At 40.4% G+C, this 20,729-nt stretch overlaps 1 protein-coding gene across 8 annotated transcripts in view; it reads left to right on the top strand.

Annotated features, from left to right (window-relative positions):
* GALNTL6 (polypeptide N-acetylgalactosaminyltransferase like 6) overlaps positions 1–20,729 on the top strand; it is a 487,138-nt gene that overhangs the window by 408,405 nt on the left and 58,004 nt on the right. For 4 of the 8 annotated variants that reach the window (XM_048943578.1, XM_048943577.1, XM_048943579.1 and 1 more), the window contains exons 10-11: positions 9,260–9,376; positions 15,166–15,315. In XM_048943578.1, coding sequence (XP_048799535.1) covers positions 9,260–9,376; positions 15,166–15,315 — 267 coding nt within the window. Of the gene's footprint in view, positions 1–9,259; positions 9,377–15,165; positions 20,728–20,729 lie in introns of those variants that run through there. The other 4 variants (XM_048943576.1, XM_048943581.1, XM_048943582.1 and 1 more) reach the window with 1 other exon arrangement.

Genomic DNA, 20,729 nt, shown 5'->3' on the forward strand with positions numbered 1-20,729 from the left:
AGTGGCCTTTTACTCCTAGAAGCTGCTGCTGATTCATTGCATCTTGAAGGTGATGCATATGCAGCTTTTTCCTCTTGATCTGTTAAGATTTATAAGAAGGACTTTCGTCCTGTATTTTGCTGCTGTTTAAACAGCGTAAGAATATCTGTGCTGAGTTCTTTCTCATTTTACTGGAGATGCTCAGTATAAGCCAGGCTTGATCAGAGTTGTCATTACTTCTATGTCCACTTTCATGGTCTTCCACATGCATACATGTGCATTCTTCAAGGACTGTGATCATGCGATCTATAACTTCTATAGACAGCCAAACAGTTCTTCTCTCAGTGACAGGATTTAAGTAGAAGAAATTGGGATTCAGATATTAATTCTGCTCACATCATTATTGATGCATTCCTTGCATAAAAGCATGAGTTCATGATAGTAAATTGTACATCATAGCAGTGGTAACTAATCTGTACCTTAAAAGTACTTACTGAGTTCTTAGTAAGGAAACAAAGACTGAAGGCTTTGTTTCCTCTCAAATATAGTTTCTCTCTGACGTAAAAGAGAAGTTCCAGTCCTACCACTCTATTTTTCCCTGGACTATCACATTCCTGTGAAGCTTTAATTAATCTGTTGACTCTTGGTAAGAACTTAAAATTGGAGGTCAATGGCTGCCATAACCAGAAACAGACAGAGGAACACAGATGTGTGTTACTGTTTTGTAAGAATCAAGCAGTTCTAGAAACCTTGCTGACTAAACACACTAGAAGTCTATGCCAAGGCTGACTGCCATTTAGTATTCTCTCTGCTTGCGCTTGGGAAGACTTTGTATCAGTCTGAGGAAGAATAAACAAGAGGTCTCAGGCATTCTTGTGCTCTAGTATTTTGATGCACAGATAGTAGAAGCTATGTGGTGTAAAATCAGACATCTGGTAAACAACCTATTCGTAATTCCTCTCTTTCTGCAAAGTCTCTTAAAATCTGATACCTAAATCTCTCAAAATCTATTCACAATAGAGGAGAAGTAGATCTGAGAAACAGAACTAGTTGTCTCCACTACCCTCAACGCAACCTTATCTCTTGTTCTTGTTTGTGCCTTTTGTCCTTTGTAGTTGGCAGGGTGTATCTTTCATTTTATATTTTGCTCTGCCTTCTAACATCTGAAATATGTGCAGCATGGCAGTGCAATGATGAATCCAGGCAGGTTAAGGTTAGTGATCATCAATTCTTTGGGTAAGATTACTGTACTGTTTTCTCTCCCACCATGGGGAAAAAAAAAAGGCAAATTTTAAATTAGATTTTGTTTCTTAAAAATATGTTGGAAAGTGTGCTACCAGCTGAAAAACAGTAATAACCATTCCATTCTCTTTCAAAGGTGCAATAATTTATTTGTAATGTGTATTGGAAATCCTGCTGAAGGAAGTTAAGAACAATAGCTGCATTAGGTGAGATTTGTACATTAAATGTTTTCTTAGGAAATACTCCTAAATCTACAAGCCACTGCAAGTGTGTTGCACAGCTTCCAACAGTATCTTTGGAAACATATTTTACAGTAAATCAATCATATACTGTCAGCCATTGTAATTTGTTTTAGACTTTACTAATCCTATTGTCAGGGTGATATGAAAAGATTGATTTGTTTTACTGAGTCGAAAGGGAAATATTTAAGCTTGGTTTCATTTGTTGTTGCATAAACTTCTTATTTGATGATTTAATACAAAGCAAGTCAGTCACTGCAGCAGTTCTGAGCTATAGGACCTGAAAATACTCATTTTTCAGTCCAGACCTCATGGATTTTATAGAATTGTTTTACAGCCGTGGCTTGAAAATGTCATGCATGAAGTTAAATCAAATATTTGTATATTTGAAAAGGGTTTAAAATGTAAGAATGCACTAATCTCTGATTATTTTTGGTTTTAAAGTCTCACTTTCATAGCCTTAATGAGTCAGTACCAGTCCACCAAGTGTCACATGGGCATTGTACCAGCTATTCCCCCATCGCGCACAGAACAAGTGCCACACAGCTGTGTTTCTCACAGTTCTTCTGTCAAGATCACTGTCATGCAGCACAGCTGAGTCCTACTTCTTCAGAGAGGTCTTTAGCAGTGCGTGACTTCTTTCAACTTCAGCTTTTCCTTTTTGTGGCTCACACAAATGATAAATCCATTTAAAATTGCCATGTATCTGTTGGCAGGAAAGGTGGCTCATTTCTCCTCATTTGATCTGTAAACATTGATGGCCCTAGGGTTATCTGAGAATGTAAGCATGTACTAAAATCATCTTTAAGTGCTGCTCAGACAAATAAAGCAACTTAAATGGATGTTGTTAATGTCTTCCAAGAGCTGCAGATACTTTCTGATTTTCAGCATTGAGTCAGATATAAGAAAAGTGTTTATATGGGCTGATAACATCAAGGTTCCTCTCATGTTGTTGCGTTGTACTGGGCACTGTGAGGATAGCCGCAGTTTCATCTCCTCCTTCATTACTTTAAGACAACTTTAGATTGCTCTGCTTCACCATTTTTGGTTTTGGTGCGTCTAGTTAGGGCACATTGAACACACAGCTGACCCTCATGCTACCGGGAGTGACTCAACCCCTGCCTTCCTCAAGGCTGAGGTGACCTAGGCTTACAGTGGGGCTGCAAGGCAGGCAGAGCATCACCCATACTCTCAAGGGCAAACCTTGCAGGAATTATTACATTCTTCAGTGTAAGAAGTCAGACCATCTTAATCTGCCTCTCTCTCATGGAGAGTAGATGAAATCACGTAACTCCTGACTTTCTGCAAAACTCTAATGTCAATTTAGTGTAGGTCAAATGTTATGGTTTAATCTGGCTGGTGATTCAGCATGCATGCAGTCATTTGACATGCAGTCACTTGCTTGCTCTCCCCCCCCACTCCCAGTGAAATGGAGGAGAGAATCAAGAGGAAAAAAAAAATATAGAACTCGTGGGCTGAGATAAAACAATTTATCAAGATACAGAAAAGGAAAAGGATAACAGTTAGGACAATGTATATTTATATATGAATGTATATAGCAAGTTATGCATGAAGTGCAAAATGCAAGTCTATAGGAGTGAAAGCAAGAATGAGTTACCTGGGAGGTCTACAAAGAAGCTGGATAAAATCTAACCAGACATAAAGGAGAATGAGAAGAAATTATACAGATATAGCAGCAATAAAAAGAAGGCCAGGGAAGATGTGGGCTCTCTCCAGAAGGAGACTGGAGGCCTGGTCACAATGGATATGGAGAAAGCTGAGATGCTCAATGATTTCTTTGCCTTGGTCTTCACTGGCAAGGGCTCGAGCCACACCACCCAAGCTACCGAATGCTAAGGTAAGAACTGGGAGAAGCAGGATGTGTCTGCTGTAAGTGAAGATCAGGTTCAAGACTGTCTAAAGAACCTGAAGGTGCACAAGTCCATGGGACCCAACAAGATTCTTCCACATGTTCTGAGGAAACTGGTGAATGAAGTTGCCAAGCTGCTATCCACCATATTTGTAAGGTCATGGCAATCTTGTGAAGTTCCCACTGACTGGAAGATTGGAAACATAATCCCCATTTTTCAAGAAGGGAAAAGATGATGATCCAGGGACAGTGAGACAGGTCAGTCTCACTGCTGTGCCTGGCAAGATCGTGCAGCAGATCTTCCTGAAGGCATTACTAAAGCACATGAAAAATCAAATTGGGGTGATTAGTGATTACCAACATAACTTCACCGGGGGCAAATTATGCCTAACAAACTTGGTGACCTTTTATGATGGAGTTACAGCATCAGTAGATAAAGGAAAAGCGACTGACATCACCTACCTGGACTTTTTTTTTTACGTCATCCCACGTGATATCTTGATCACCAAATTGGAGAAAAATTGATTTGATGGATGGACCACTCACTGAATAAGGGATTGGCTGGATTGTCGCACTCAGAGTTGCAGTCAATGGCTCTTTGTTCAAGTAGAGACTGATGATGAATGGCATTCCTTGGGGATCGGTGCTGAGACCAGTTCTGTCCAACATCTTTGTAGGCAACATGGACAGTGTGATTGAGTGTAACCTCACAAGTTTGCAGACAACACCAAGCTGAGTAGTGCATTTGTCTCGCAAGAGGGAAGATATGCTATCGAGAGGGACCTGGACAGGCTTGAGAGGTGGGCCCAGCCCATCCCAAGCACAAACACAGGCTGTGCAGAGAATGTCTTGAGAGCAGCTCTGAGGAAAAGGATTTGAGGGCATCAGTTAATGAAAATCTCTGCATGAGCAATATGATCTTGCAGTCAGAAGGCCAACTGTATCTTGGGTTGCATCAAGAAAAGCGTAATGGTTGAGGAAGGTGATTCTGCCTTTCAAGTCTGCTCTTGTGAGACCCCAGCTAGAGTCCAGTTCTCAAGCCCCCGACACAAGAGAGACGTGGAGCTGTTGGAGCAGGAGAAGAGAAGAGCCATGAGGATAATGAGAGGGTTGGAGCACCACCTCTACAAGGAGGGCGCAAGTCTGAGACTTGGAGCTCTTCAGCCTGGAGAAGGGAAGGTTTCAGGGGGACCTTATAGCAGCTTTCCAGTACCTGAAGGGGGCCTACAGGAAAGCTTGGAAGAGACTTTTTATAAGGTCATGTAGCAATGAATGAAGAGAAATGGATTTAAACTGGAAGATAATAGATTTACACTAAGTATAGGAAGGAAATTCTTTACTGTGGGGGCAGTGATGCACTGTAACAGGATGCCCAGAGAGATACTGGTTGCCCCCTCCCAGGAAGCTCTCAAGGCCAGGCTGGATGGGGCTTTGAGCAACCTGGTCTAGAGGGAACTGTTCCTGCATACATCAGAGGAGTTGGAACTAGATGATCTTAAGGGTCCCTTACAACCCAAACCATTCTATGATTTTATGAATTGCTCACTACTCCCCAGTCAGTGCCCTGCTCCTGTCTCGAGCAGTGGAAGAGAGTGAGATGAACTCCCATCCCCTTCAAAACTCTCTTTCTGCTTGATGTCATATAGCATGGGATATCCCCTTGGCCAGTTTAAATCATCTGTCCTGATTCTGTCCCTTTGTATGGGAATTACTAAGTCACAGTCTGAGCCAATCATTGAGCACCTAGTGAAGGGACAGAACCAGCTCTGGGAGCACAGGTGAAAGCATTTCACCAGGTTCCACCCCTCTCTAGGTTTCATTTAAGGGCTGGCTGTCACAAGGGAAGGGTCTCTATCTGGATATCTCTCATTCTGGAGTATTCAGCAAGCCCTGTTCTTTGGGATGGGTAAGCAAATCTTTCTTTAACTATCACCCTTTTTTGGGTTATTTAGAACTGGTTGTTTGCTGTTGCTTTTCCTGATAGTCCTCCCAGCCCTTCATTAATGCAGGTTGAGAAACTGGAACAGCCTTTTTTTCTGAACAACACTGCTTAGCAATAAGTATAGACATGGTGTGCTATCAACATTTTTTTTCTCCTAGAACAAAAGCATAGTGTCATACCAGGCACTCTGAAAAAAACAATTCTGTTTCAGTCACGTTATCTAGGAGACAGTATATTCTGCTGTGTGTAAATATAGAGAAGTTTCTCTGTGCGTCTCTGAAAAACACCAATACTTTAAGAAAGCAAGCAAACCCTGAGTTTAAATTGAAATACTTTAACAGGAACTAATAATCAAGTGTGGATGCCCATACTGACAACATCTGCCAAAAATATTTTTGTATGTAAGTCCTTTGTTCTTTTCCCTAAAAGTTAATGTAGAAATATTTATCAACAACTTTAAATATCTTCTTCAAACATAAAGCCTAGGTTCAAAGAGCTTTTGTCCTATAGCACCCCAGCTCCTGTTTAATGTATTCCCCTTTCTACTTTTATGGTGTAGTTGAGCTTTTTCCAGGCTTTTACTACTCTTCATGAACATCTTTTTTTTAAATGTTGAGAAAAGAAGCTCTAGTTTTAATGTCTAACTCTCTTTCATAAACCCCAAGGACTGTACCTACACTTAAGCAGTCCTTTCTCCTAATGGCTTGCTACCTCATTTAAAAAGCAGAAATTGGATGTTACAACAGCAGAAATGTCTCTCACTTGGTAAGTCTTTATTTCCCAAACGTAGGTGCAGCACTGAAAAACTCTCTATACCTTTGGCCTTACCCCTTCCCTATAGAATAGAGACACTACGAGCCCTTTAGAATCTGTGCTTGAACACATGAATTGCTCTCTATAAGAAGATAGGGCTACAATCTTTTCTTAGTAGCATCATCCCAGTGTCTGTGTTCGGATAATATTTTAAGAACTACATGAGAGATGAAATGTCTCCACAATTGCCCAGCTACAAATGTTGGAAATGGGAGTCTATTAGGAGTGCTAGCTATGTTTCTAGTTGTAACATAAACATTTGACATCCGTTGTGTGGTGTGACTGGAGACAAAGCAGTTCAAATGTGTACTGATGTAAACGTGAAAATACAGCATCTCTTTGCTGCAATCCTGCTCTCCTTCCTTGTTCTGTGAAGGGATCTTAGGGGATTTGTAGGTAACGTAGTGCTGGTGTTCAGCAGAACATTCCCCATGGTTCTGGCAGCAGTTTGATGGCACAGTTCAGTTTCTAGTTTCTGCCAACGCCGCACAGGAATGCCAGAGAACAAAAGCACAGACTTTACTGAAATGCCTGTAATACAAAAAGAAAATGAGAAACAAGCCACTGCCCCTCTGCAGCTGAAAAGGTGGATAAAACAAAACAAAAAGATGAATTAACATGTGGGCTGCAACAAACCAGAACAAAAACTAACTTGAGAAAACCTTTCAGGAGCAGAGGGAAGAACAGAGGAAATAAAAAAGCAGTGGATTCCAGTAGTGAATATCCTAAATGTAGCTTTGGCTCAAAGCCTTCCAGAAATGCTTAGAATACATTTACCACAACATCCAAATGAATGAGAACAGGATGGAGAAATGTCATCTAGGCAAAATTATGTCAGCCGTTTAATCCAATGAGCACTCATTAGATGTGGAGTGTATTTTCTTTCATTTTAGAGATCTGAGTCCAAATAATCCTTGGAGAAATTTTTTCACGTAAGAAAAAATAGATTAAAAAAAAATAGGTCTTTTTCCACTCATTGTTCTTATCTCCATCTTCTGATGGATGATATGAAAATGAAGGGAGAGTTACTGAGGACTTATTACCTTTCATCCTTTTTTCAGTTAACGTGACTCTACTGTGGGGCTCAGTGCTGGGTTTCTGCATCTGTCTGTATGTACTGGCAGGTTAGCAGCAATATTATTGCACTGAAATGAGAAAGAATGCCCTAGAACTATGCTTGTCAGTGTTTTGAAAGAATATGCCTGTGAGCACTGGTGAAGGCTCAGAATTCTTAAGCTCAAACTGCTGCTCACATTGCTTGCTCAATCTGCTCCTTTCTAGGCTAAGCAAATGCAGTTCCTAAAGCCTTTCCTGAAGGTAACGTTGTGGTGGTTGTTTTTTTCCTCCTGTTCCTGTTGTTTTCCCATCTGTCTAAATCTTTCTCAGAACATGATGAATAGACTAAATTCCAGTTCTCCAAAATAATAATAAAAAAGAGCAAAGCAGTTCTCCTATGTGTATTACAAGCACAAGGCTTACCCCTGTTGTACTCTGTGCTCTTTTCTGTGATGAGATGTCTTCCATCCTGTTTTGGTTTTATCTTTTCTGTGAGGTAAGGCGTATTTAAGAGTAGCAATATTTATGTTTGTCTAATATAATATGGCAATGATGACTGCTTTAAAAAAAAAAATATTTCCATTGAAAATTGCAAATCTCTCCTCAGCTCTGTTCAGCATCTAGCTTTTCTTTTTTTAAAATAAGGATCAAAGTAGTTTCAGGAATGTCAAAAATGTGCACCTCCCTACTGTCTGTTGCACATCCAGAATCTGTATACAGCTTCATGAATCATAGAATCGTTAAGATTGGAGAAGACCTCCAAGATAATCTAGTCCAGCCATCCACCTACCACCAGTATTTCCCACTAAACCGTGTTCCTTAGTATCACATCTAAACTTTCTTTTAATACCTCCAGGGTCGATGACCTCACCACATCCCTGGGCAGCCCAATCCAATGCCTACCACTCTCTCAGAGAAGAAATTTTTCTGAATATCCAAGCTGAACATCCCCTAGCACAACTGGAGGCCGTTCCCTCTTGTCCCATCACTAGTTTTGTGGGAGCAGAAGTTGACCCCACCTTGCCACAACCTCCTTTGAGGGAGTTGTAGGAGCAATGAGGTCTCCCCGAGCCTTCTCTTCTCCAGACTAAACAATCCCAGCTCCTTCGGCTGTTCCCAGTAAGACTTGTGCTCCTGACCCCTCACAGTTTTGTTGCCCTTCTCTGGATGTGCTCCAGGGCCGCGTTGTCTTTCTTGTAATGAGAGGCCCAAAACTGAACACGGCACTTGAAGTGCAGCCAAATGAATAACGAATGTGCATAGGCTTTGGTTACTTACTGTCTATGCATCTCGTTGAAATGGAAAGTTTAAGAAATCCTCTTTGCTTTGGCAGTGTCTGAAGCATTTTTAAGCAGCTCAGCCAAGGTATTCAAGGGGAAAAGTACGTGATATTTCAAAATAAATATGGCATTTTTCTCTCCTTAGTAGTAGAAGGCAGCCTATGCATTTTCAATCCAGTTCTCTAGAAATACCTCCTTAGGAGCAGTGGTGCATAAATGGTGTGACTGATAGTCACAGGTTATTACTCAGTTGTTTCAGCCTCCTTTTAAGAATAAGTCCCACTGCAGTTTGTTTGCAGAAGCATACAGACAGCATGAGGAACCTCTGTGGGTGGGCATGATAAGTACTCTTTAATTTTATGCATTTTGAAAAGTGCTGTCTGACTTTACCTACATTGACATTACTGTTAGAGGAAGAACAAGCACTGGGACAGAGTGTTCAGAGCAATATTGCTTTGAAGCCTGTGAGAGTCTCATTTGGAAATTGTGTCCTTATAATACCATTATCTCACTTGGTTCAGTAGGAGGTGAAAAAAACTGCCAGACTCAGCTTTGAACCTTTCACACCTTTTTTCTCTTAGTTTCTTTGCATGAGGCTATTTCATACAGGCCTACCTTTTATTTGTTAAGCAGAGTATTTCTAACTCTGCTGCTTCTGAAGCTGTTCAAAAGAAGAGATCACTCCAAGACCTGGTGTTATACCCTGTAAAAACCAGTTCTGTGCAACTGAATCTCAAGCCCCTCAGTTTCTACAACAGCTAAATTCATAACCCCATAATCTTGATGACTCTGCTCTGCAGCCTGGTTTGGTGTGAAATGTTGATGCTTGACCTTACAGATTCGAAATGTGGCAGCCAATCTCTGTGTGGACAGCAAACATGGAGCCACAGGGACTGAACTGAGGCTAGACATTTGTGTGAAGGATGGCTCAGAACGGACGTGGTCACATGAACAGGTATTGTAACAGCTAAAAGAAAAAAGCAGTGCAAAATAGTGGTTCTTTTTTCCAGCTTCTGAACATTTATGTGAAGTTTCTTCCTTTACTTAAGGTAAAGCTAAATGTAGAAATGATTTTTGAATGATTGCTGACCTTAATAGCTTCTTAAAAGTATTCTTTTTAAACTAACCTCAGAACTTTGCCATATCCTTTTAAAGTTCCAAAAGGAAATCTAGTTCTCAAAGAGCTTTTGGGTCCCCAGTTCTATCTCAGTATGTCATGACAACATATTGAGTTCAGTTCACTTCACTGAAAATATTTTAAATACTACCTGGGCATCTATTGATTGTTTCCTTTTTTGCTTTCATCTCTGCAAACACAGTAAGTGGTTGTATTTTAATATGATCTATAAGCAAGATAAATAGTGTGAAAGCCAGAATGGGTTTCACAAACATGAGGGATGATAAAGGCTCAAAAATGCTTTAATCTAGGTTGGTTAGGAAGAAAAACATAACTTCTCAGGAGAGTGGGGGGAAAAGAGCTCTCATTTGTACTTGCTGTGATTGTGAGTAGCATAGGAAAGAGACTGTGACTAATTAGCTCTGGCCAACGTTCCTGAGAATCAGGATGGAAAGTACAACCTGGCCATTTAGTAACAATTTTAATGAACATGCCTTCTGCGCAGCAGCGGACTCAGATTAGAGAAAAACCTACAAGGATAAGGAGAAAAAATTGACTGTCAAGTATGGCATTTTTGAAGATATTAAAAGCTTGGGAAGGAGGAGTTCTGAGGAATACATGAAGTGCTGAGGTCAAAAATTCCTCCTCTAAGGACAGTCAGAAATGCAGGGGAAGGTGTGAAAGTGAACGAAACTGAAGAGCTAAAAATGATCACAATTTAGATAAGTGCCAACACAAGGGGAAGGAAGCTGCTGAAAGAAGACTTCTTCATGTAGCTAACAGAGATAAAGCACGGCGATAGGATGCTGAGATAGATACGTAGAATTAAGCTTTGTTTATGAAAGCAGTTGTTTCCATGGGGCTGGGGGGAGCCTTGGGGACGAGGATTGTACAGAGCACAGCGAGGGGACGTTCCTCTGAGCACTGTGGTGCGGCTGTGTGGGATTGGGACTACCAAAGCCCAAGCCAGGTCACAAAAACAGGTTCGTTTTTGCTGAACAGCTCAGTAATTATCGCACACTTGTCCAAGCGCTGCTGTGTTAAGAGTGTAATTCGGAAAAGAGGCGGCAGAGGGCAGCTCTGGACAAGCTGAGCACAACCGGGCCGGGGAAGGTGAAGAGTGGGCGGCTCTGAGAGCTTCTCAAGGCTTGAAGCGGGATCGGACCGAGGGTGATAAAGAATCGCTTTAAAAAAAAAATCATCTTACTGTTGCTTTGGAGTATAGATAGATACTGTTTAACCCTCAAAACAGTCTGTTTTCTGTTGGCAAAACGGAGGTTGTTTTGATTCCGTTGCGTTTGTGGTGTGCTGCAGGTTGTGAGGGTTTTCTTTGTCCCAGACACTGCAGCACATTCAAAAGCTGCTCTTACAACTGAGCAGAGCACGGCTGCCCTTAGCCTATTTTCCTGTCAGTGTAAAGCTTAGAAGTCGCACAAGAAACTGAAGAATCTTTTGAACAAATTTAGAGTAACATGATTTCACCTTCTCCTAGAAGGGGACCTTATTTGCTAGAGCTAGAAAGTAGAAGTTGTAGAAAAATGATGATTGGACTAACGTCTGTTACTGTATCACAGGGTAACATTTTATGTTCATAATCTTGAAGGTTTCTATCGTTTCATTATAATTCATTGGCTTATGGGTTAGTTTAGAAACAATACAAAGCAAATTTTACTCAAGTGTTCATACTCCAAGTACAGAGCACAGTCATCTGGCTGATAGGTTTCAAGGATCAGTCTGTACAAGGTGCAGATTTTAAAGCAGAATCTCGAACTTCAAGATGAAGCAAACTAGATAGCAGACTTGGATGGAACTCAGAATTTCTATCCCAAAAGGAATTACAGCATGGGCAAATCATCCAGAGGAAAAAATTCAGTTTTCCAGTAGAAAAGAAATTTTTAACTTCAGTAGAGCAAAACATTTTAGTGATGCAGGGCTTGGATTTTTTCCAGAAATGAAGTAACATCCTTTCCCTCTGCCTCTTCCAATGTTTTCCTCCATGGAGTGATGGTGTGCAGTGGTGTGAACGCTTGCTTTTCCACTACTCCAGCCATGTTACTAATATGATTTCTCCACATGCTGGTAGACACCAAAAGAGTTAATGAAAACATTGAGCATTTTATTAACATATTCCAAGTAGTGTGACCTGACCTTGAGCAGATCTCATAAATTCTGGTCTAAATTAACAGGGAATTCTTTAGAAAAATCTGATATGAGGAAAGCAGTAGGTGTTAGTGTTGATGATACCACTAGACAGAGATGACCCACTGTGCTACTTGATTTGTGTAATCTTGCCAGCCTCTTAGCAGCCCCTGAGAAGAAGACTTTCTACCTCAGGGCTGTAAAAACTAACGGTAGGACAATGGGCCACTTGCAGATTTTCTGGTGAGCAAGAGAAAGAACTCTCTGGGAACTTCTTCAGAACAAAAAAAAAGGCACGAGTGAGGTGCAGCTTGGCTTTCTTCCACCTCTCTTGCCAGAGCTAATTTCTGTTTCTCAGGAACAGGTGCAAATGAAGCAGATCAAACAGCAGCCAAGGATGTGATGGTAAAAATCTTCTTTGTCTTCTGAAGTCCTCCAGTCTGGCCAGGGATTAAGTGGGCAGGCATCATCTCCAGCTCAGCCCAGACTGTAACTGTGCATCCTGCCCAGCTCTTTCTTTTCTGCTCAGAGATGTAACTCAAGTCAAAGTCTAGCTCACAAATATGACGCTGGCTTTGTGTTGGACACATGTCTGCTTCAATCTTGTACTGTGGCCTGAGCACAGTGCCCACTGACAGTGGGATCCAGACAGGCAGTGAGTAAATGAATAAGGTTGTCAAGCTGGAGAGCACTAATGGTCTCAAAAGGGCCTTTGTCCTGCAAACAGTCCCAAACCAGTGGCTGCATCTGGCAATCATTTTTCAGGCCTAGTGCCAGTTAGAAATTAAGTTGTTCTTAAAAGATAAGGCAGCTGAAAAGCTGTCTTTTTCCAAGTAGTCCTATGAGAGGGCCAGGCCTCATCAAAAGCTGAAGCATGCAGGCCAAAGGGTTACTTGGTTGCAAACTCAGAGGATGGGGGTCTGGTAGGAGAATAAGAGAAAGGAAGGAAGAAGCCAGAAGGACAGAAAATGTCTTGGACTCAGTAGGAAACAACAGCCCTGGAGACCTCAAGTGAAGAGAAAGCCAGCTGCCTGATTCTAATGTATTTGGAAATCTCTGTGCAGCTTTGTTTCATATCTGGGAATGAATGAGAGCAAATGAAGTGTACTACTTCATTTGGGTTCATCCATTTCTCATGAAGTCAGGCTCTGCTGGTTCCTAACATCCAAAGGAATATCCAAAGCATTAAATAGTGGCGGAGCAGAGTCTTTTGGGGTCAGGACCACAGCTACTAACATGTAGCATTGCTATGCATTATACAGAGGAAAGATCATTTTTACATCGGCGAGGTTTAGTGTTGAAGTAGACAGAACTTGCCATGTTATGGAGGATATCATAGAGTGGGGAGGTTGGAAGGATGTCGACCTTCAAATCTTACCTGCAAGTTTTAATATTGTCTATACATCTTAGTATCAGTTGGATGTATAGAAAAGTATGATTTTTTTTCCAATTAGTTATTTTTAATTCCACTCTTAGTCCTAAAAACTGGTTTCTGCCCCTACAAGACTTATTTTGTAACTGTATCACTAGGAAGAACATACTTGATTTTTAAATGCAACTGTTTTAGGAAACAGCAGCCTAAGAAGGAGGGGGAGGAATCTGTGCCATCTAATCAGTGAGATCTACTATTACACAGATTGTGATTTTCAGTGGAAGGAAACTTTAAGAAAAAAAAAAGCAAAAAAGCACCCTATCTGGTATCAAGTCAAGAATCTTGACTTTCAAATGGAACACAGTGGTTTCAAATGGAAACCACACAGGAGTGGGAAAGGCAAAAGGATACCCTGGATCAGTCTCATCTGATTTAAAAGCAAGCTTTAGCTCTTTCAGGTATACTGATGCATTCAGTGTGGCAGTGGTCCTCAGGACAAGGTCCAGGCAGCAACAGGAATGGCCCCTCAGCTCACCAGTAATGCACAGAATGAAAAATTTGGAGAGTTAGTTGCTGAGGAAGATGATAAAGGTGTTGCAAAAGGATATCTTGCAAAGTAGTCATGAGAGTGAGAATATTGCAAAATCACTGTTCCACACCATTTCTCCAGGTACGTTATTCATCACTTTGAGCTCCAAGTTTATTACTTGGCTGCAGAAAAGTAAAGCAAAAGAAAGGAAATTGCTTTTGCTTTTTTTTCCTTCAGAGGCAAACCATCTCAAACTTCCCCATTTTTGCAGAAGCAACATTGTAGCTTTTTCATATATCAAATCTTACCTCTGAGTTTGGTTGTGAAATAAGCTGTTTTGCAGGGAGTGTGTGATGCTGCTTCCAGGAAACATAAAGATAAATGGAGAAAGACTTAACCTTTTAAAAAGCAACTATTTGGTTTGAAAATGTAGTTAAAGTTGTCCATTGCATTTTACAGCAGATAAATGTAAAAGGCACTCTGGGGGAAAGAAGAAATAAGCAGGGCACGGGGGAAGACTGAGAAAATGCTGACTGGAAAACCAGAAATAAACAGGGAATGACAGATGCTCACAGACAGAACAAGGGCTTACAATGAGACATGAGAAAAACAGCAAATATTCAGATATATACTTATATTCTGTGCCTGCAGGCCATGGGAAGCAATAGTGCCTCTCAATAGTGGTATTATGGAGTGTGGTACAGTGCTGAAGATGTAGCATTTTTGAAAGATGCCTCTTTTAGGTAGACCACAGGGAGAAGACAGCTGTCACAGTGAAAGGTTCAGAATCTAAGAAGCACAGCAGGAGTATACCAAATCAGACTCCCATCACACTCAGCTTTAGTTTGCATTTGTAGACAGTGGTTCCGATATCAGCAAATGGACACGGTGGAGCAGGGTGCCAGGTGAGAAACAGAGCTGCCTGGGGTGCAGTGGCTGAGGTGCTGGAGGCAGGCTAACAACAGCATAGAGTAGAAGTGCTATTCAGATAATGAGCCTGCGTGCAGTTCTGCATGAAATGTTACAGCTAAATGATTTCCAGTAGCAAAGTTTGATCATTTAAAGAGAGCTTTCTCAGTGTTATGCTTCAGTCTATACTGAGAGAGTCAAGCAGAAAGCCATGGAATAGCACTGACATGGAGAGAAAAAAAAAAAAAAAAAAAAGAAAAAGAAAAGGAGGAATTAAATTAAATATAAAGGAAAAAAAAAAAAGCATCACAGCTCTCTGCAGAGTTTTTAGGCAGCAATGTACAAGCTGCAACCTGTTTTCTACAAGGATTGGCCCACAGAAAAGAAAATGCATTCTGTATCTTTAAATTTGGTATTGTCAGACCTGTCGCCTTTCTCTTATGATTGAACAACTGCAGTGTCACAGCATAATTTCAGACAGCTGGTGCATGATTGAGAAGGATTCCTCTGTTAACTGTGAGCCTCCACAATTCCTCTCAGGCAGCCAGAAAAACGGCTTTAACAGGCTGCCTGTAGCTCACAGGTTTCTCAGCAGGAAGACAAATCATTTAGTGTGTGTTGGTTTTGAAATGTTTTCCACTAGTAATAAACTATTGCGTTGTCTGACTGTTTTTCTAGCTGTTCACCTTCGGATGGAGAGAAGACATCCGTCCTGGGGAGCCGCTTCACACCAGGAAGTTCTGCTTCGATGCCATCTCACACAGTAGCCCTGTCACACTGTATGACTGTCATGGGATGAAGGGGAACCAGCACTGGAGCTATAGGAAGGTCGGAGTCACTCTGGGTCATTTCAGAGATTCAGACTGTCTTGAGCCTATACTCAGTCTAGTGCAGACTTGTATTTTCCCTTCAGAGAAGTTGCTTTTTAAAATCCGGTCTGTTTTATTCCAATTTAATTTTGTAGTAAACTCTCTGGAGTGTGTTCTCATTGAGTATTCAGCTACTTGTGTCAAATTTAAATGGAAATGGATCTGATCCAGCTCAGTGTGTCCATGTTGAGTGTCTGAAAGGTGTTATATCATTCTGGCATTTGAAGATTCTGGTGTCATTTTAAGTGAGGCACTATTGAAAATATTTGCATCTGACATGACAGAAAGAAGAAATGCTGCTCAAGAGTTAAATATTACTATTTTACTACATTTTTACAAGTGGCAGGAATGTCTACCTCAAAAAAACCCCAAACCAACATTAAAAGCACTTGCTGTAAGCCTGAAGACATTGGGAGTTTATAAATTAAAGATAAGCAGCTCAGACACTACTTTGATCTGCCAAGTTCTGCCCATTTTGAGCAATCACTAGAACAGGAGGTCAAGCTAGGAAATGAGAGTGCCTCATTTGGGGTATAAAAAGTCCTGGTAATGCTACCAGGTTTTTTAAAGAATGATTAATCAGCAAGTTGCCTTGATTAAACAATTGCTAATAAACTATTCCATGCAGGGTAAGGACATCCATTTCTGTGATGAATTGAGTACTTCTTCTTATGCATCCTTTGATTTTCTAAAATCACTGTGCCTTGTCCCCTACACTGCTTATGCTGTGACCTAGGTGGCAGGAATTGGACCATGTTAAGTAAGCCTCTATAGTGCTTTCTAGATTAGAGTTATAAGCAGGAAAATAGTTCAGAACTATTAAAAGTAGCTTTTCCCCAAGTATTTTGAGTACCTGCTTGTTAGCCTGTGCAATTTTTTAACCATATTTATGTTGCAATCCAAGATGTATCACAGAATTTTCTCAAAATATGTTCTCCTTCAGATTCTACTCGTAGTGAGGTTAAAAAGTGTGAGCTGGCTCTTTAGAGGACATAAATAGTCGTGGCTGTGTTGCTGCATATATGGCTTTATAATGTCATTATAATCCCTTCTTGCTTCAGAACAATTCCAATTTATCTTTTTGATCGCCCAAGCCACACGAAAGAAGCTTTCATACCCCTAGCACTTCATTGGTGCCTAATGTAGCTGGTTCATAAGGAAAACGCAGATCTGGAGCTGCCCTCTATATGGCTCATCACCTTTGATGTGGACAGAATGCAGCAGATAACCCAAAGAAATGACATTTGAAGGAAAAAAAAAATGCACAATGTGAGTTCTATTAAATCCTCTGCACAGCTTCATTTTTTATTTCCAGAAGGTTGACAGGGCTCATATAAAAATTCTCAACACGAGGCAGGCATTTTCATCTCAACAAAAGGCACCACAACATTTTGTGATGATGAAAGTACTGTCACAGTTCTAGCTGTAATAGTAACCTGACAGCAAGCTGATCAGTTTGCATGAGCACTTACTGCTGAACTATGAAACTTCAAATTGAAAAAAAACAAGTGTTGGAACAGTGAAAATATGCTCATTATTATTATTACTGCTTAGGCTTAGTTATAATTTCGCTGCCCACTAAGTATGTTTTGTTTCATTGAGTTAGATTTGCTGTAGAAATTTGTGGTGGAACAGCTGTAACAAAAAAAAAAAAAGCCTGTTATAATCCTTACTTAGTTTTAAGAGCATCCTGGAAATAGGATTTATACTGTTTCCCAAAGACAAGAAAACCATACAGCAAAAAAGATGCTTCTATCAGTTTAATTGCAGCTATAGCAGAGCTCTTTACTAAGAGGACGGTATGCAACTAAAATTGCACTCTGAGTAAACCAGTCATAGATTGTGGTTCAGCAAGAAATGCTTGCTTTTAGGAAACAAAGACCAGATCAGCAGCTGTGTTCTTTGCACCATTTACAGAAGCTGTAGCTTTCTAATGGTCATGTGTCCGTCTTATCAGCGTTGTAGGAAAAATGAGTTTGGTCAGTGTCTTATAAGATGCTGAATAGAAAACATTTCTTACTGTACTGTCATATCACACTCTCATATAATGTCATATAAAACTAGAAGATAATAGGTTTTTTTAATAGGTTATGCTACTTTCTCTTTTCAAGATTATTTGTATCCTCAAGCTTTGAGTAAGTGTTTAAAATTCTAGTATGTCTGTGATAGTGAGTAATCAGTACTTTTAGGACCAGTTCAAACTTGGCATCTGTAATAAAACAGCCAAGTCTGCATTTAAGAAATCTCTGTAAAAAGTGATAAAGTAGACTGAATCCAAATAATATTGTGAACAACACTGTGGGTTAGAAAAAAGAAATGAGTTTAATAATAGGGGAAAAAAGTGTTGATGCCATAATGGGGCTTTGAAATCAATTCTGAGAGCAATGGGAAAATGCTAAAAGTATTAGAGATATTGGAGAATAACAGCTTTCCAAGAGAAAGCCATTTCCTTGACTGTGTTTATGATTTCTAAGCATGTCAGAGCCAAAGATCAACAGTGGATACAGATTTCCATTCCTCCCAGTGAAGCAATATGCCGCTATTTTTCAGCATAGTGTCACTCTGGAGTGGTAGGTAATACATTGGTTCTGATAAAGTACGATTAAATTTATGTGCCCTAGTCTCATCTGTTGAGCACATGTATTCAAGAGAGGGCTGATTTAGTAGGTCTTTAAAAAATAATGGTTATAATTGTGCAAAATCAATTTCATTATACTATAATTCTACTCTAAGCATAGTGACTATGATAGAAGCTAGACTGGCAACGTCTAAACCTGTGCCCTGAATAGGGTCGTTTGTTCACACTCTCCTGACAGCTTCAGGGACAAACTGTAAAAATTCACTCTTTACCTTCTGAGTCCATAGATTATCCCCTCAGACAATGAAAGACATGTCATTGTGATAGTGGTTTTTGTCATATGGACATCTGTCCTACTGAAACTGCACTGTGGCTACCGACTAATTTCAGATAAACTACTGCAGCCACTGGTTGATAATGACTTCCAGTTGCTGTTGACCTTGGCCATAGTTATGGCAGTGACCTAGAAGAAATGAAAGGCTCTGTGTCTCATTACCAATCCCCTGAACTGTCGAGAACCATTATCTTATGGAGAAGTTTCTCCTTCTGCAAATAGTATTCAGACTTGCCTTTATGCAGAAGAAAAAAAGAATCACTCTGCTCTTTTCAGATGCTTGAAAAGTCTCCAGAAGGGTCCTTGTGGCTTGGTGTAAGGAGGAATTTATATATTTCCCTCAGAAAGTTCTTCTCTGGGGTGCATGCAACTGTCACCCATTGAAGTCCTCAGCCTGTTTTTATTGAGTTCCATAAGAACTGCAGGCTTTGACCTTAGGTCAGTGTAAGCTGGAGATGATAAATTAATAGGCCATTATACATAGCTAAGGCAGCCAGAAGTTTTCCCACAGTAACTGTGTCCCTCTCCTTAAGAAATGCTCTTCTCTCCTAATAACCAGACCAGCTGAGAGAAGCACCAACAATGCTTCATTCAAGTATTGCATCCCCTGGATTTTTCTGTGAGAAGACAGACCGTGGGCTCTTTTGTGAAGGCTGGTGTGTTTCTCATAGCATGCATTTTGTACTGAGAGCAAGCAGCTTCCTCTCTTCTTGTACCAGCTACTGTGTTAAAGCTTCTAGCATTCCAGCTTTAGCTCTGCAGTAGCTTGGCTGAGCCCTTCCCAAGCTACAACATGAGAAAAACCAGCTGTCCCCTTTCCACAGGGCCCCACAGCAGGTGGGCAGCCATGGTACATCCCATGGGTTCTTGGGAGCTCTGGTAGGGTCTCCTGCTATATAGAATGTGACAGCCCCACATGCATGTTGCCTATGTTCACAAGCTGCTCCCTGTACAGAGCAGAGCAGGGCCTCTGGTCTCCCTATCCATACAAAGCTGATTCCTTTAGCGGGCTTTGAACACATCACTCAGAATTACTCTCTTGTGGGTGCATGCATTTAGGGTGAAGAGTTGGGGTGAAAGCCAGTTTTTTTGAAAGGCAGGTAGAACACCATCACCCTTCAGTAGAGCACAGCGCTACACTTTTGAATTTGCTCTCTGTGGCATATACTAAATATTAAAAAATAAAAAATAAAAGTAGTGCTTTACCAGTGTTTCACACATCCCACAATCAATTTTCTCTTTCTTAATTAAAAAAAAAAAAAAAAAAAAAACTTTCCTCGCTTCAAAATAACTTCTATTATTACGTTATATTTAGTTTTGTCTTCATAACTTTATTTCTGAAGGGTGGGGTATTTTTGTTAAAGATGTTTCTGTATGATTGTTGCTCAGCACCCAGAGCACTTTGGCGAGTTTATAATAGGTTGCGATTTGACAAGTAGCTTTTTTTATTCCTTATTACAAACTGGGCAAACAGGCACATCCTGAATTAGCTGGCAGAGCTTGTTTGGCAAGGAGGGGAAGAGCCTGGATGTTGTTTACTGAGAGTCATCAGAAGTTTATTTCCACAGATACAGTAAATGCATTATATAGCCACTGGAAACTTTCAAGCCATCTAATCACTCCCATGTCTATCTCTTGGCCACTTGCCTATACACTGAAACTAGCCTACCCACAAATGCCTGTTGCTCATCTTGGTACTTTCTGCTTTACCAAAGATTCACAGTGGGATGATGTAAAATTCATTCCTTTTTTTTTTTTTGGTGTGTGTGTGAAATAAAATGAATAAAACTAAAAACCATGAATATCCTATTTAAAACAACTTAATCCGCGTTTATCCTCCCAAGATCTCCATAGGGATCTAAAAACAGCATTAGAATTTCCTTCTTAGGAGTAGAACTCAAGTATTTCAGTGGCTTGTCTTACAAGGCTGCAGGCAAAATCTGCGTTTTATGGGGTGAGAACTGAGATCATCAGTTATGTGTCTGTCCAGCACAGCACTTCAATTAATATTGTTACTTCTTCATCGAGTCAAAGAATAGCCATTTCTCAGACAAATCTTTACAGATCCTCTCACCCAGCAGCACAGTAGAAACTGTGAAAAACAACCTCCCCTCTCAAAAAAAAAAATTGGGTTTAGACATTTAATTGGAGGCTAGGGAAGCACACGGTATGTAAAGAAAGGCATTCTCTTTTTTCATTATATTACATGGTTATTAGCTAAAGAGAAGGTGATGTCGTCTCATTCTTTCCTGAATCCTCGATTTTTTGAAGGACAATAACAGAAGGAACGAAAGTGCTAGATTCTCTACAAGTTTCTAAATTAAGCTGTGGTTGTTGCACAAGGTTATCACACTGAGCATACAAAATTATTTCAGATACGACTGTGTTAATCCATGTTCAGTAAAATGAGAACGCTTCCAATTACTTGGCGTTTGCTACTTAATTCTGTTTTTTTCTCATT

The sequence above is a fragment of the Lagopus muta genome, chromosome 4 (assembly GCF_023343835.1).
Source record: "Lagopus muta isolate bLagMut1 chromosome 4, bLagMut1 primary, whole genome shotgun sequence".
NCBI classification, from domain to species: Eukaryota; Metazoa; Chordata; class Aves; order Galliformes; family Phasianidae; genus Lagopus; species Lagopus muta.